General features: G+C 39.5%; 1 protein-coding gene across 1 annotated transcript in view; it reads right to left on the reverse strand.

Moving 5' to 3' along the window:
- Positions 1–14,687, reverse strand: part of DMTF1 (cyclin D binding myb like transcription factor 1) — a 33,562-nt gene that overhangs the window by 1,714 nt on the left and 17,161 nt on the right. The window contains exons 7-16 of the mRNA XM_072347536.1: positions 13,732–13,889; positions 12,895–12,927; positions 12,008–12,117; positions 10,870–11,098; positions 9,102–9,253; positions 7,448–7,663; positions 4,871–4,956; positions 4,080–4,238; positions 3,190–3,576; positions 431–578 (exon numbers count right to left, since the gene is read on the reverse strand). Of these exons, the coding sequence (XP_072203637.1) occupies positions 431–578; positions 3,190–3,576; positions 4,080–4,238; positions 4,871–4,956; positions 7,448–7,663; positions 9,102–9,253; positions 10,870–11,098; positions 12,008–12,117; positions 12,895–12,927; positions 13,732–13,889 (1,678 nt within the window). The remainder of the gene's footprint in view (positions 1–430; positions 579–3,189; positions 3,577–4,079; positions 4,239–4,870; positions 4,957–7,447; positions 7,664–9,101; positions 9,254–10,869; positions 11,099–12,007; positions 12,118–12,894; positions 12,928–13,731; positions 13,890–14,687) is intronic.

A 14,687-nucleotide genomic window follows, 5' to 3' on the forward strand; every position in this document is an offset into this window, starting at 1 on the left:
GGTGAGTGCTGTGCAAACATCCTGAAGAGCCCAGCCTCTCACCATAAGAGGTAACAAGTGGCAAATTGCATTTCTGATGTCTCCAGTGTTGTCTTAAATGAGAAACCAATTTCATTCTATCAGCAGGCATGAAGAAACGTGCACTAAACAGAGTTACTCATTAGCCTATGTGTACTAATTCAAGGCTCAAGGACAATGGGAACAGCTCAGAAAGTCATGAAGAACCTGCTGTTCTATTGCTTTTCCCATGAGGTTAAGTGAGACTTTCTTCCAATCCCACTGATGTAAGCGAGCTAATCACCTTGGTTAAAGTTTCATAGCAATGATAAGGAAAACAACTCTAGAGAAAGCAAGGATCTATGAAGCATTGTTTAAGGGAAGTTAAAAGCACTACTCTGATGTAGTGAACCCTACAAAGGGACTGTCATACCTGTTAGAGTTGTCAGTGGCAACACTGATTCGCTGTCTATATCATCTGATGTCTGGATAAAACCATGGGAAGAAGGAACAATGAGCACAGTCTCATCGTCTATTGTAGGCTGATCAACTTGTTCTTCTATTGTTGGAGAACCCAGGTCCTGTAAAACGCAGACGGAAAGGATATGTGGGTGTTATTCTTGATAGCACAAACAGAACAACACACTTTCTGGCCTGCCATACTCCAGAAGAAGTAACAGATTCCCCAAATGAACGTTATCTCTGTAAGTTGAAATGTCAACATCTGAGCTACTTACTTCAGCATTCGTAGGGTACATTTCATCCTAGGATAGGTATTTGAAATGAGATAAGAGGAATTCTACCCTGTGAACGGTATCAAGGACATGGGGGAGATGGAATGAGAGACTGCACAATAGTGATAAAATGTTCCCATGTAAGGAACAAATTCTGACTATTAACAGGAATAATTAATCCTTTCCTCTACTTGCTCCCTAGTTCTGAGAGAATGAAGCAATACCTTTATAGCACCTACCAACTCCACAAATGTGGTGGGTTTACCTGAGCTTAAGCTCATAAGTCCTTAAGTCTCATAACTCCTGCTTCTGTAACAAGTTTTAACTAATGGACACACAGCTCAGAAGACCAGTTTTAAATGCTGTGCCTTGTACTTTAAGTTGCTGACAGAAGGGTGGCCCAGATCTTTTTTGATTGAACCACATTATAACAAAAAATAACTGGCAACACACTCATTCCTTCCAGGTGCAAGCTGCCAATATCCCTCCTTTCTTCTAACCCCACAGCTTCTGTTGCTGCCTCTTTCCTGGTTCTTGTAGTACTAGCACTGATAGGGAATAACACACTTGGCTTACTTGGTGTCACAGCACACTCCGGTGGACTCCTGGTTCTGCATGTGCAGTGGGAAGACTTAATAACCAGGTATCTGAATTCCAGTTTGTGCATGCAGCATGTGTAAGGTTCATTCAACCTTCAGGAATTACTGATGCGGAACAATAGCAAATGTAGCTGGCAGGGTGAAAATACAGGGATTTATCCCCATTTTCAGAGGGTCCAAGAAATGTCTGTGAGAGGTAACAGCTCCTCCTACTCAAGAAAATCTTCAGGTTCCAGTTAGTTACAGGAAACCTGTTTCCCTATGTGGTTTCTGCAATGTTTCTGCACAGGCAGCATCCTCTGAACTCTCTTTCTGTGGTGCTGCTGAAGAGGAGTTGACTACCTGTGCTGCAGCTCAGTGATTTCAGCTCACTCCAGATGTGCACCCATTCATGCAAGACACAGTGTGCCTGACCTGCAAAAGCCAGTTTCTGCAGAGAACACAGCTGAAAACCCACCCACGAAAAGCAGAACGTGGCAAAGCTTAAAACTGAGAAAAGGAGGTGTGGAAAAAAACCTGAAAATGCCATTGAGACAAATGGGCACCTTTCCCAGTCAGAAATAACAAATCTCTGCAGCACGACTGGGTACTTCCCACTGCCCATACTTACAGCAACAACACAATGCTTGCAAGTGCAGAAGAACAACACTGGCTTAAAGTAAGCGTAATTTAGACCTGCCTTTGTAGAGTAACGTTTAAACCCACAGGCAGGCTCTGTTTCCTGGAATTTAAGCACACACAAACTTGAATCTAATTAGAAGGATAAAGAAATTAAGAATTATAAGGAAGAACAAATTTTATGACGACTGTTTCTATATGAGACAAGAAAGAAGAACACAGATGAATAATCCCCATCTTTGGATGTAGCAGCAGATTGCTGAGAAACACAAAGATCCTCCTCTTACTGACAGCATAAGGGATATGCAAGGCCTATTCAGTTCTGCAAAGACAAAGCCTAACAAAGATCAACTATATCAACAATGGACTTTTCAAGATGGATATAAAGCAGAATTACAGCAACTGTAGCTTTCTGTTTTGGAGAAAAGGAGGCAGTATTTGAATCTAACTCATTGCTTGCCACTGTCCAACATAATCCAGCTTCTAAAGAAAGACATATTTTCCACCCACTAAATAGCACTGTCTTCTTTTCCATATTCCCACTTTCCTTCCCTTATTCTCTGTGATAGTTTCAGTAAATGAAAGAGGAAGAATTCTATATAAACACTCCAAATGTCTGAAATCATTTGGATACATTTGTTTCTGCATCAGAAGGATCTGATCTGAATGAAATGGAAGCAACAGACCTAGATAGTTTAAATGCTTCTCATTCCCACCTAACAGATACTTAAAGAAAGTCCTCAAACATAGAAACCCAGGTTAAGTGGTGCACATAGAAATACACTATTACATTCCCAGAACAGAAGTTGAATACTCTCTCTCGCCTCCTTTGCTCAGCAGTCTACCTACCCATAAAATACATGCAACAAACAATTCACAGCCTGGTTTAAACAGCATCAAGTGGTGATGAAGACAGCTGTTCCAAGCCACTAGCATCATTACTTTCTACAATCACCACTCCAAAGTACCCTGAGTGGTGAAGCAACTCCACAGCTAGGGAGGTATTCAGTGCCCAAGACAAAGTCAAATTTAAGCCCTAGTTCCAAATTAAATCACACCACTTTCACATTCATAACATATTAATGATAGAGGATCCAAAAAAAAAGCTCTCAGAATTATAATATGCATTAAATCACTGTCAAGATGATATGAACAGACCAGCATAAAGGTCAAAGATGCAAGGAAATCATTCCCAATATAGAAGCATGGAAAAAAAAATCAGGTATTATCCACTTGATTACCTCAGTGACGTATGTGCTGGGTAAATCAGAGTGCGAATCCTCTTCCTGCTTCAGGCTGGCATCTGAAATCTCCTCTTCAGTTCTTACCATAACTCCATCCATCAGTTCACTGCTATTTCTGCTGCTGAATTTCGAGGCATCATCTTCATTGTACGCTGAATGTTCTTCATCACTCAGCTTGGACTGATGGATATCATCTGGGAAGCTGTTTGTTTCCAGGGTATCAGGAGGATCTGTCAGGCCAGCTGCCTGAATGTCTGAGTCAACAGTAAGTTCTGCCTGAGTGACAGAGGAGGAGATATCTTCGGCAGCAACGGTGCGGATGATGACACTTGGTGTGTGACACTGCACTGTGACATTGTCACTTGTATTCAACAAGTGCTCTGGCTGTAAGGATATTTGAGAAAAAAAACAAACAAAAATAAGGACAAATAAAAACCCCTCAGGTATCTTCACATCTTTCAGCAAACAGAAAAGAAGCCATTATTCAGCGTAATTTAGAGGTCTACATATGTAGCACGTCAACCCAGATCACGTGCTGACCCTGTGCTAACTGTATAAAGTACATCCATAGTAGGAAATAAAAGTAACCATTCAGGTGAGGATTGCCCCAGATATTTTAAAGATTAGAGCTATTTTCTTTTCCTGACTTTTACATCGTATTTGTTATTCAATTCTTCAGTCTCCTTCTCTTTCCCTCCCTCTAATAAAGACCAGGACTCCCACTATAAGTTTTGTGAGCACGAGTATTCGCTTGTTAGAATAAATGAAACATCAGGAGACTGTAGTTTTGCTGGGACAAACCACTAGATGGAGACATCACGTTCAGTCACAGTAAGAACAATCTAAGCCACATTTTCAAGGAACATTTCACCGTTCAGAATACGTACAGATAAGGCATGTACTATGATCTGTTCTGGGGAGGCTGGAGCAGCAGCAGCTGTTAGAGTCATGGTAGGACTGGTTGTCAGTGTTAAAGGAAGGCCTTGGCTTGAGCTCGTCTGTAGCAAATATGTACCTGGTGTTCCTGTAGGCTGGAGATGGAAAGACTACAAGACATAACACAAGTTTAATACCCAAACACACTGCCTTCCTGGGCCACACTCAGCACCCAGAGCATGCTTATTTACATGAACTAGAAACAACAAACAACTCAAAACTAAACCAAAACCCAATCCCTGCTGCACCAATTGCTATACTGCACTCAAGAAGTAAAAACAACCTCATCTACAGCTTTAGGCTACAGAGACAAATATTAAGCCATGTAGGACTGTATTATGAGGAATAACAGCAGTTAGGAAGTGATTACATTCAACTTACTCTCAACACTGAAATGAGACAAAAAGTGCTATAACAGCACAGTGGAACTAAGAGAATCTCTACTTGCTGAGAGCTTCTGCTGCTATGTCAGATTTCAATAAAAGCACTGCGAAAAACTTCATAGTATTAAGGCATCAAGACAGATTTAAAGCATACAACTGCAATTCACATTGTACTCTGTAGACCTAACAAATTAAAGCTCTGGAAATATACTTTGCTTACAACTTTTACAAGTTTTATATCTGTTAGATTCCTCTTCCCATTTGAGCCTTCTTTTTCTGAAAACACCCAGTTCCAGTCTCAGAAATAGCTGTGCTGAAGAGAAAAAAATCCACATAAACACCAGTTCTCTCTTACTCACTGGAAGAATCTCAAAGGTCTGTAGTGTTCCACTGTTCAGTGTTATCGTCTCAGAGTCAACTGTAGCAGCAGGGGATTCTGTTGAGGCTGCAAAAGGAAGAAGAGAAGAAAGGGTAAGTATGTAAAACAAAATGTTTCAGTCCCGCAGAGAGCATTACACACTGTAATTGCTACACAGCAGAAAATTGTTAAGTCCAGTAGTATGAAAAAGAAAAGTGACTGCAATCCTAATGACAAGGCTCTCTAATTGGTACTTAAGACACAATATCACGTACAGAAGGCTCTACAGGAGTCAAAGAAAGTATGCACAGTGATAAAAGCAAACACAGTAAACCTGACATAATAGAATCACAGAATGGCCTGTGTTGAAAAGGACCACAGTGATCATCCATTTTCAACTTCCTGCTATGTGCAGGGTCAGCAATCACCAGACCAGGCTGCCCAGAGCCACATCCAGCCTGGCTTTCAGTGCCTCCAGTGATGGGGCATCGACAGCCTCCTTGGGCAACCTGTTCCAGTGCGTCACCACCCTCTAGGTCACCTAATTACTTAAGATACGTATGAAATTTGTAAGGAATTCCGGTGTAATGATATCTTTTGAATTGAATATTGTTGTTGTTTTTTTAAACCACTGACAGACGTAATACTGTGATGTTTACTTTTATATTACTACTTTATTTTTAATTTTGGTTTTAACTTTTTCTGCCCTCCACAGTATGTCAGCCAATGACGACACATCAGGCACTCCCCAAGGTATTTTGTGTGTTCTGGTTGAAGTGTAGAAAAGCTCTAAGTATTCTTATCACTTTTATCATTCTTATTCTTATCAGACTCTTATCACTCTTATGATTCTATTATTTATGATCACAAGTATTTATGTAATTCCATTCATGCTAACAGTACATATAATTTACACGTCAGACATTTAAGGATCACCACGTCTAAACAAGTAGTACTTCAGGTTTTAAAAGGTATCAAAACCTCTGCTCAGAACCAGAATTAAGAACTTTACTCTCAAAAAACTCAGAAGTTCCAGGAAGCTGGAGACAAATAAATACTTGTCTGAGATTATACAGTAATTCCATACTTAAAGGGCAAAAGATATGACAACAGCAATGCTACAAGCACTGAAAACTTAAGCATCCCAGAGTCTGTGCTTTCAAAGTAGACTAATTTTGGTTGCTAAGAAGATAGGAGCTCTGACTTTGAAACTTTTATTACTGCAGTGGCGTGTTCAAGGTTTCCTGTTGCAGATTTCCTGGCATCCAGCACCAGTTAGCTGTAAGGTGGGGTCTGTCTGTTACCTAGCCAGTTATGTCCAGAAAGCTTATAGTAATTACCCTTTTGAAACACTGAGTCTCCTATCATATGCAGCTGCAGTTGTCTAATAGGTTTAGCTCTCAAGGCACTGAGAAACAGACAGAAAAGACATGATGAAAAATTCACTTTGATTACACAAGCAAAACTCTTCCAGAAAGCAGATTAGCACGGGGAGGAGGCTTGTTAAGCAGAGAAGCGAGTGACATCACAAAATAACCACTATAGAACTCTGACAGGATTTAAGGGTTACAGAATACCAGCTGGCTGATCAAAAACCAGTAGCTTTGACCAAGATGGGTGGAACTTATGAGATTGATGTGTTACTACAGCTAAAAAGTTCTAAGCGTGGTACTGCACGGCTTTCTAAGAAATAAACTAAATAAAATGAAGGTGGCACTTAAGTAGATTAAGACAGATTAATCTAAACGAAATTGTAAACAGAAAATTATTTACCAAATGCCTTCCTACTCATTCTCTGAAGAATCAGTTCTTAGCCCAACTACCTAACATTTTAATCAGTAAGAACTGAAGAATGGTAGCCAATGGAGAAGACAAACTGCATATGAAGTCACAGGACTGGAGTCTAACTGGAGTTACCTAATAAGATTAGCTACAAAACCAAACAACAAGGATGACTGTCAGGGTAGAGCTGGTAATAAACGTTTGCTAATGAGTAAAGCTCTTCCTTAAGAGGATGGGAAGCACCAAATTAAAAAAATTGGTTAGAGAAGATCATCGGCTGAACTCCTGAGTGTGAATCAGCAACTAATGCTTTCCAGGCTGCCTGTGCCTAGAAATAACTGCATAAAATGGAGCTGGGCTATAAAAACTGCTGAATACTTTCTTGCTTCAGTGCCCCTTATCAGAAGATAAGCACAACGGTGTAACGTCTTCCACAAAAGATCTTGTAAATTATGGACAAGAGTTACCAGAAGAAACATGAACATTAAACATATCTACTGCATTTTCCTTAAGAGGCTCCTGCATGTTCTCAGAAGGCCTTTTCAAAAAGAGGCTTTTTCAACTAATGTGTTATACAGCACACTCTTCTGTCCACGCAGAGAGGAGCTAGATGCCTAGCTCCTATTGTCACTGTTGTAGCTAAATTTGCCTAACAAAGATGGGTGAACAGAACCCAGGAATCCTTATCTGAAATTATGTCACAACCAGAGCAGAATTAACTTCTCCTTCACCTTCTTAACATAAGGGAGCTGTAGTTCCATTAGAGGACAGCAAGTCATACATTTCAGCTACTTACAGACATGTGTAATCTGGACTGGGATCTGCAAAGCTGTCACAGGGCCTGGTGTGTTCCCTGCATTCTCCTCCAGGCGAGCCACTCGAATCTGCACGTGCTGAACACCCGAAGTAGAGTTACTGTTTGGTAATCCACCTCCAGACTTGTTCTCTGAAAGCTGGTGCCCTGGATTGTTTTTTTGGTTCTCATGCAGTTGTTTAAGACCCTTTATCAGCACTGAAAGAAAGAATACTCATGCTCAGGTACGTTGAAGAAGGGCATTTGAAATGCTGCATGGGACATTTATCCAAGATGAAAAAAGAAAACACAAAACAACAAAATCCTTTTGATGTTGGAACCTAAAGAAATCAGAGAGATTTTAAACTAGAAAGTTAGTGCATAGATGCAACACATTTATAGTCACCTACTGGAATGGGCCTGAATTTCTCAGGGATCCCAGATATTTCAGCACGCATGGAAAATAAGGAAACGCTGGTGGTATTTTAGACCTCTTCAAAAGCTTTCACAGTATCTTCCCAAGTTATAATTAAATGCACCACTAGTTGGGCAATGTTGCTATAAGAAGTAAGACCTCCAGTCTTGCTGGACTGGATTTATTCAGGTAGTTGACAAGCCTGTCACTGGAAATAGGAACCAACAGTCAGACTTAATCTCTCAGTAGCTGCACTACAATCTGCATACTAAGTGGCCCATTACTCCAATAAAACCACCCACCTATTTTCTCTTACTATCACTGGTCCTTCTGAAGTTGACATAAATAAAGTGAGAAAGCTGTGGTCTTTTTTTTCTAGCATGCAATACAGGGAGCTGCTACACACCTCCCATTCTTGACAGCATAAGTATTTTCCATCTCAGAAACAGGAACAGATCTTGTGGATTCAGTCATGTATTTGTATTATCAACTATTTGATACAACAACTACCTACTAACCTATTTTTTGTACCATATTAAGCATAACAGGGACACCCTCTCAACCATATCCTCCCATTACAACTTTCATTACAATATGATTGATTTTGATGGTTCTGTGATCTTTTTCCTCTCCCCACAACAGAAATGAAGAACTAAATAAAAGTTCGCAGAAACTGAGATCCACTTTGGCTCTAGTTTCTCCAGCCAAGAATGAAAGTGATGAGTGACAGACTTAGAGAGCTTTGTAATCCCAATTCTTCCACTCTTCCTCACTGTACAGCTAGTAACTGATTTGCCTTCTGCTGCAGCCAATACTGAGCCAACATCTAACCTCACACAGGTTACCTTTAAAGTGGTAAATGCAACAGACCTAATCTGGGGTGACACCGCTAGGCTGCAAATCCACATGCTCCTGAAACTGAAGGGGCTGCTGCCCTAAATACCAAAGACAGTCATCAACTGTGACCTGCCAGCTGATCTGCTTATCTATGTGCTCTCACTTAAGACAAAGTGAAAGGAGTTGGCAATATCTACTATTTAGTTGTATACAACAATTTGGCTTGTTTCAACAGAAGCACTGAAGGGACTGGACATGGGTGCAGCTTAGCTGGTAGATACAATGGGCTGGTAACTTCTAGCCTAAGAGCAATGCGCTCTTCAGCCTGCAATGCTTTAAGTAGACAAAAAACATCCAGCCTTATTTCTTTGATGTCTTCAGAAAAGTGCACAACTAGTACATTACCAGGGAATGAAACATCTTTGTGGTTTGCAATCTGTCTTTTGATGGTCCACCATTTACTCCGAAGCCACTGTGGTGAGCGGACACTGCTCCATCCTTCTGCGAGTAAATCCCAATTGATGTCGTTTTCATCAGAAACTTCAAGTTCTGCTATCCTGACAGGGTATAGAAAAGATTCACCTATTAAAAACTACCTTCTGGACCAGAGGGGGTGTTGCACATCTCTGGTCTTGTCACGTGTAACAGAGGCAAAATGGCATGCTAGTGAATAGTCTGCCAGAGCTCATGTATCAACATATGCTTCCAAGGCTCCACGCTGCCAGAGGTCAAGCAAAATCATAAACAACAGAAAATGGACTAGACCTGTTAGATGATCCAAACCATCCCCTTGTCATGCAGGATTATTCTCCTTATTACATATACATTAGGGATTTATTCAGATTATTGTTAGGCATTACAAACAATGGCATTTGTATCTTTTATTCTTTGGAAAATCATTCCTCAAACACATCTCCATGGCAGGAAATATTTCCTGAGATTCACTCTAAACTTTCACTTAATTAATTTCATGTTATGTTTACTTCTGTTTTCTCCTAAATAACACTCATCCATCCTTAACTGTTTGTTTTTTGCCTCCTCTCAAATGCTTCTTAGCCAAAGTAGATATAGATGAAATTAGCTACAATATTAAATGGCTCCTCATAAATGGATCCCACCAGGCTCTCCAGGAAAGGAGCAGTCTCCACACAGTTCTGGCAGACATTACACACAACAGATTCTACCAGAATCTGTCTGAATACCGTTAATATCTCTGAAGTACCTCCTGCTCATCTGTACCTGGAGCACATGAAAGAGTGCTCATAAATCAAGCAGTGATACCGAATACTGATAGCTTAAAAAGAAAAAAAAAAAAAAAAGAATAAAAAAAGGGAAAAAGGTACCAAAACAAGCCCTGAAGGATGACTGTACTAAGAGTTAAAAAGATACCACTTGTGCATAAATCACAGCCAGCATATACAGAATCAGGTTACTCATTTTGAGATCAGGTCAAACGGATTCAGGATATCAGTGAATAGTGCTCTGTAAATAACTTTTAGATTCCCCTGTATGCCCAGGATTTTAATTCCCACCCCCGACTATGAACCCATAAAAATCCACTGGCTAAAAAGCCTGAGTTAAAGGCATTTGAAATGGGAGGAGGACTGGAGAGAGATTTCCAAAGTTACTGAGCTTTTTACTACCAGGTTGACAGTTCAAATGGAGTCATCAAAAATGCTGAAATCCAGTCAGTGTTTGTCAGCCTACATGAAATTAATTTGCAGTCTCAGTTTAGTTCTTTGTAGACGAGATGTCCACATCACAGAAACCACCACCACACTTGACCCTTGTTGGTCATCTCATCAGAGAGGCCAAGGACTGAACGGGCAGGGAGACTGAACTACCCTCCAGTTAAGGGTTGAAGCGCATTGGTGGGGCAACGTGTGGGAAGCTTGCACGGTCGCTGCCTGTGCTGTACCTGTTCTGTGGAATAAAGAAGACTTCAGTCTCCAGGGTTTTCAATCTGACACCTTTCACGAGCACTAAAATTCACTAAAAAAACAAAAAACAAAAAATACGTTCAATAATAAATCTCTGGGAACTGTAAATGCAGCAGTGACTTTTGGAAGCTTCTAAAGTTTTTAAGAGTCTAAGAGACCAGCAAAAGGGACCCCAGTGGAATCCTGCTAGCATCACATATTCTGAACCTTTAAAAGCAACTAAAATAACAAACCTTAAAATCAGATTTATTTCGTCTTCCTTGGTCCACTCAGTCCCCCCACTTTGTTTCCAGTTGAGATAGTTGAGCCATTTAGAGCGGCACTGTTTCTCAGAGCGTGTTCCGACCCGTTCTGCTACAGCAGCCCATGATACACCTTGCGTGACAATGTCACCTGGTTCTGTGCTAGTTAGCTCATGAACTACTTCTGCTAATCTCTTTTCTTCTTCTTCTGTCCACTTTCCTGAAAGAGAGAAAAGCCCTCCAACTTAACCACCAGCAGATGACCTCTCTTCTGATCTGTGATGTCAACCAATACATTTATCTTCATGACTTAACACTGTATTCCAGATGCAAGTATGGACTTGCAAAGAATGTAAGACTGTTCTCATTTACCAACAATTTACAGTATAATCCATTCTTAACTAATAGGGTTAGGGTTCATAATTCATTTTTGCCATGCTGTTGTAAAGTTTTATCCTCTTTTCTTATGGATGAATGAAGCCACACAGAACTTATAAAACACCAAAGCAAACTGGTCCAAGCTACACGACATATATGAGTTGAAGTAAATAAAACACAGAAAACTTTAGCTTACAATAACTACATGGGGTCTGATGAAGTTTTTCTTCCATTTGAATGTATAAATTACAAAATAAACAATACTTTACTCCTTAAGTGTTCATGTCTCTTAATTGACATGAAGACAGTGTATGTCTATAAACACTCAACAAAAGGCAAAGTATTTTTAATCCACTCCAGTATCTTTAAGATGATAAACAGCAGAAACTTATACTAAATGCATTCTAAAAATATCTCCAGATTTCACACTTTACCCACTCAGCCCAGTCCTACACATCTGAAAACAGGATCACAGAATGCTTTGGGTTGGAAGGGATCAAGATAATTCAGTACCAAACCTCCTGACACCAGCAGGGATGCCATCCACTGGGATCAGGTTGCCAAAGCCCCATCCAATCTGGCTCTGAACTCTTCCAGACATGGGGCATCTACAATTTCCATGGGCAACCTGTTCTGTTATCTCACCACCCTCACAATGAGTAATTTCTTCCTTGTATTTAATCAGTTATTGACAAAGGCAGAGATGGGACAACTCTAACTGGAATATGTCACTGACTGGCATTTACCTCACCTGTGTTGCAGGTATCCTTCATCAGTCTACATCGATCTTTCACAGAAGAAGCACTTCTCCCCAGCGCAGCTCCTATTGTGGCCCAGTCATTGCCGTACTTTATTCTCAGTCTGAAGAGAAACACGCCTATTAGCACTATATCCACTTCTGAGATTATCAAATTAATTCTCTACAAATGTAGGAAAACATGCAGTTCTCAAACTTAAAAACAAAATGAGAAGTCACTCTGTTATTACTGTACAGAGCTTTAATATATTTTCTGCTATCAATGACAATTTTTCTACACATCTCTGGATGTCTTTTCAGTGGTACAACTGAGCCACAGGATACTTGCTTTTAAAACAAGCATCTGTAACTTATTATCTATTTGTCATTCAGGTGTGTTATGAAGCTTAATTATTGTGTAAGTACATTATGAATGTTTAGACAAACACACAATATCCCTTCTACAAAGGTTCCCTGATTTTTTTAAAGTGGAACAGGACTGCTTGAGAAATCTAAGTAGCATCTGATCAAAATCCAGGCGAGCTACAACTTAAATGAGGCAAAATATTGCAAAATCATACTCAAAATGTAACTATTATTTTCCTGCCACACACAATATAGGGTCACTTAACATGCTGAGCCATGAGTATTCATGGCACATCTGAAACATGACTCGTTTCAGCAGAAGGCTTGTTTCAGACTTTGCGGCAGGTTACTTAAGTCCTGAATATACACTAAAAAACAATCACAATTTAATTTCTCTTCAGATTAATTTAGCAGCCACAACTTTCTGATATGTGGAGAACTCAGCTTTACACCTGACCTTACAGTGATTTCATACAACAGAACAACCCATTACAACCACCCAAGGTATTCAATATGACCTCGTTAATAAGACTTACTCTTTAAGCCTTTCAATTTCCTCGGGTGTATACCTAGGAAACAGGTAAATGAAAAGACATCATTTAACCAGAAAGCATACAACACAAACATTTTTGTTTTACTAACCACACCGTAAATTTTAATTACCATGAAGATTAAAGAATTTCAGCTCTAAGAAACAATGACAGAATGCCTGGAGAGAACACAAAGGACAACTGCCATTTACCATGTCAGTGCATTTCTAAGGCAATCTGGTCTAAAATTTGTTTCATTTGCCACTGAAAATCTCCATTCACAGTGAAGTCACTTTAAGAAACACAATTAGAACGTCATCTCTTAGTCTCTGAAACAAACAGCTACTCTCTGTCTACTTTCTGTCTCAGTTTACAACCAGCATTAGGCAGAAACCAATTTAAAAAAAAAAAAAAATCACCATTGGGATAATATTTTACTTTCCAACCATCTTTAAAAAATAAAACCACACATCCTCAGCAGCAATTCCAGATTGCACCATACCCACTGCTTTACAGAGAGGGAAACTAAGGGCAGATGGATTAAGAGCAATTAGCTCACGGTCACAGTTCTAGGAAGAAACTATACCTCAGCAGATCCATGCTTGTGTCAAAGTCTTCTAATTGCATCAGAATCCCCTCTGCAGTCTGCCTTTTAAGTTGTGGATACCATCAACTTAACTATTATCACGGTTGTTCAAGCAGAATTCAGCAGAGGTCACTTATGATCAGGAAGAGCTGGGTCTGTTTGGCTAGTATCTTCTGTCTCATGCGTAACACGTCACACATTAAACAAACGACTCTACTCATACCAATAAAACCATGCAGCATTAGAGGTTTTCATACTTTCCAACATGGTTTCTGTCATCATACATGCGAAGAACTCTTCTATAAACAGCAAAGAGAGGCCGATTCAGACCCCAAGCTATTGTCCTGTAGAAATCTTTTCTCTCATCTTTTGACATTTCAAATATAATTTCAGTGGCATCTTTTATTCCACGGGCCTAGAGGAAAGTATTTAAAAAAAAGCTTAGATGAAGACTCCTAAAGCTCATGCAGAACATTTAAGAACTGAAGCTTTGCATACCATTATGCGGTTTTCTATGTATTCCAAATAAGAAAGCCCAGGATTTTAACTGAGTGTTTATAAAACAGCTACTTGAAATAAAAGTCTTGAACATTTGGTTTTTAGCATTGAAGCATGGGCAGAAACGGCAGCTCTAACCTTCATCCACATAAAAACTGTCCAACATATTTTATTATCAAAAGTTGAACATCATAGTAGAATTAGGTTGGTGTCATACAAGGAAAAGTTGTCAAACAGTTCCCTATCAATTTATTACTTAACTTTAGATATTCTTGATCTAAAAGCATTTTTTTCCCCACTTAAGCTACTTCTAATGGAAATTGCAAGCAGATTTTAATACAAAAAAGCCAATGGAACTAAGTATAAATGGAAAGTTTTTGTTTCATTTTAGCTTCAACCAAAAAAACATAATAGTTTATTTATTAAAAGTATTGTATCTTCAAAAAACAAGAAGCAAGATAAATGGAAAAAGAGGAATCAGACAAATCAGCAGTAAATCAATTATCTAAATGGCTTAAAAACATACATCTAGATTTAGGAAAGAATTACTCACTGTGAACAATTTAATAGCAGAAATTTTAATACAGATGTGGGTAGGCACAAGTTGCTAGAACCAATACCATTTCTATGCCAATGAAGACTGAATTCAGAGCTATTCCGATCCACAAATGAAGGATAGCGAACCTCTTATATCCAGTCTATGTATTTGAAGCTG

Source organism: Excalfactoria chinensis, chromosome 1, assembly GCF_039878825.1.
Source record: "Excalfactoria chinensis isolate bCotChi1 chromosome 1, bCotChi1.hap2, whole genome shotgun sequence".
Lineage (NCBI taxonomy): Eukaryota > Metazoa > Chordata > Aves > Galliformes > Phasianidae > Excalfactoria > Excalfactoria chinensis.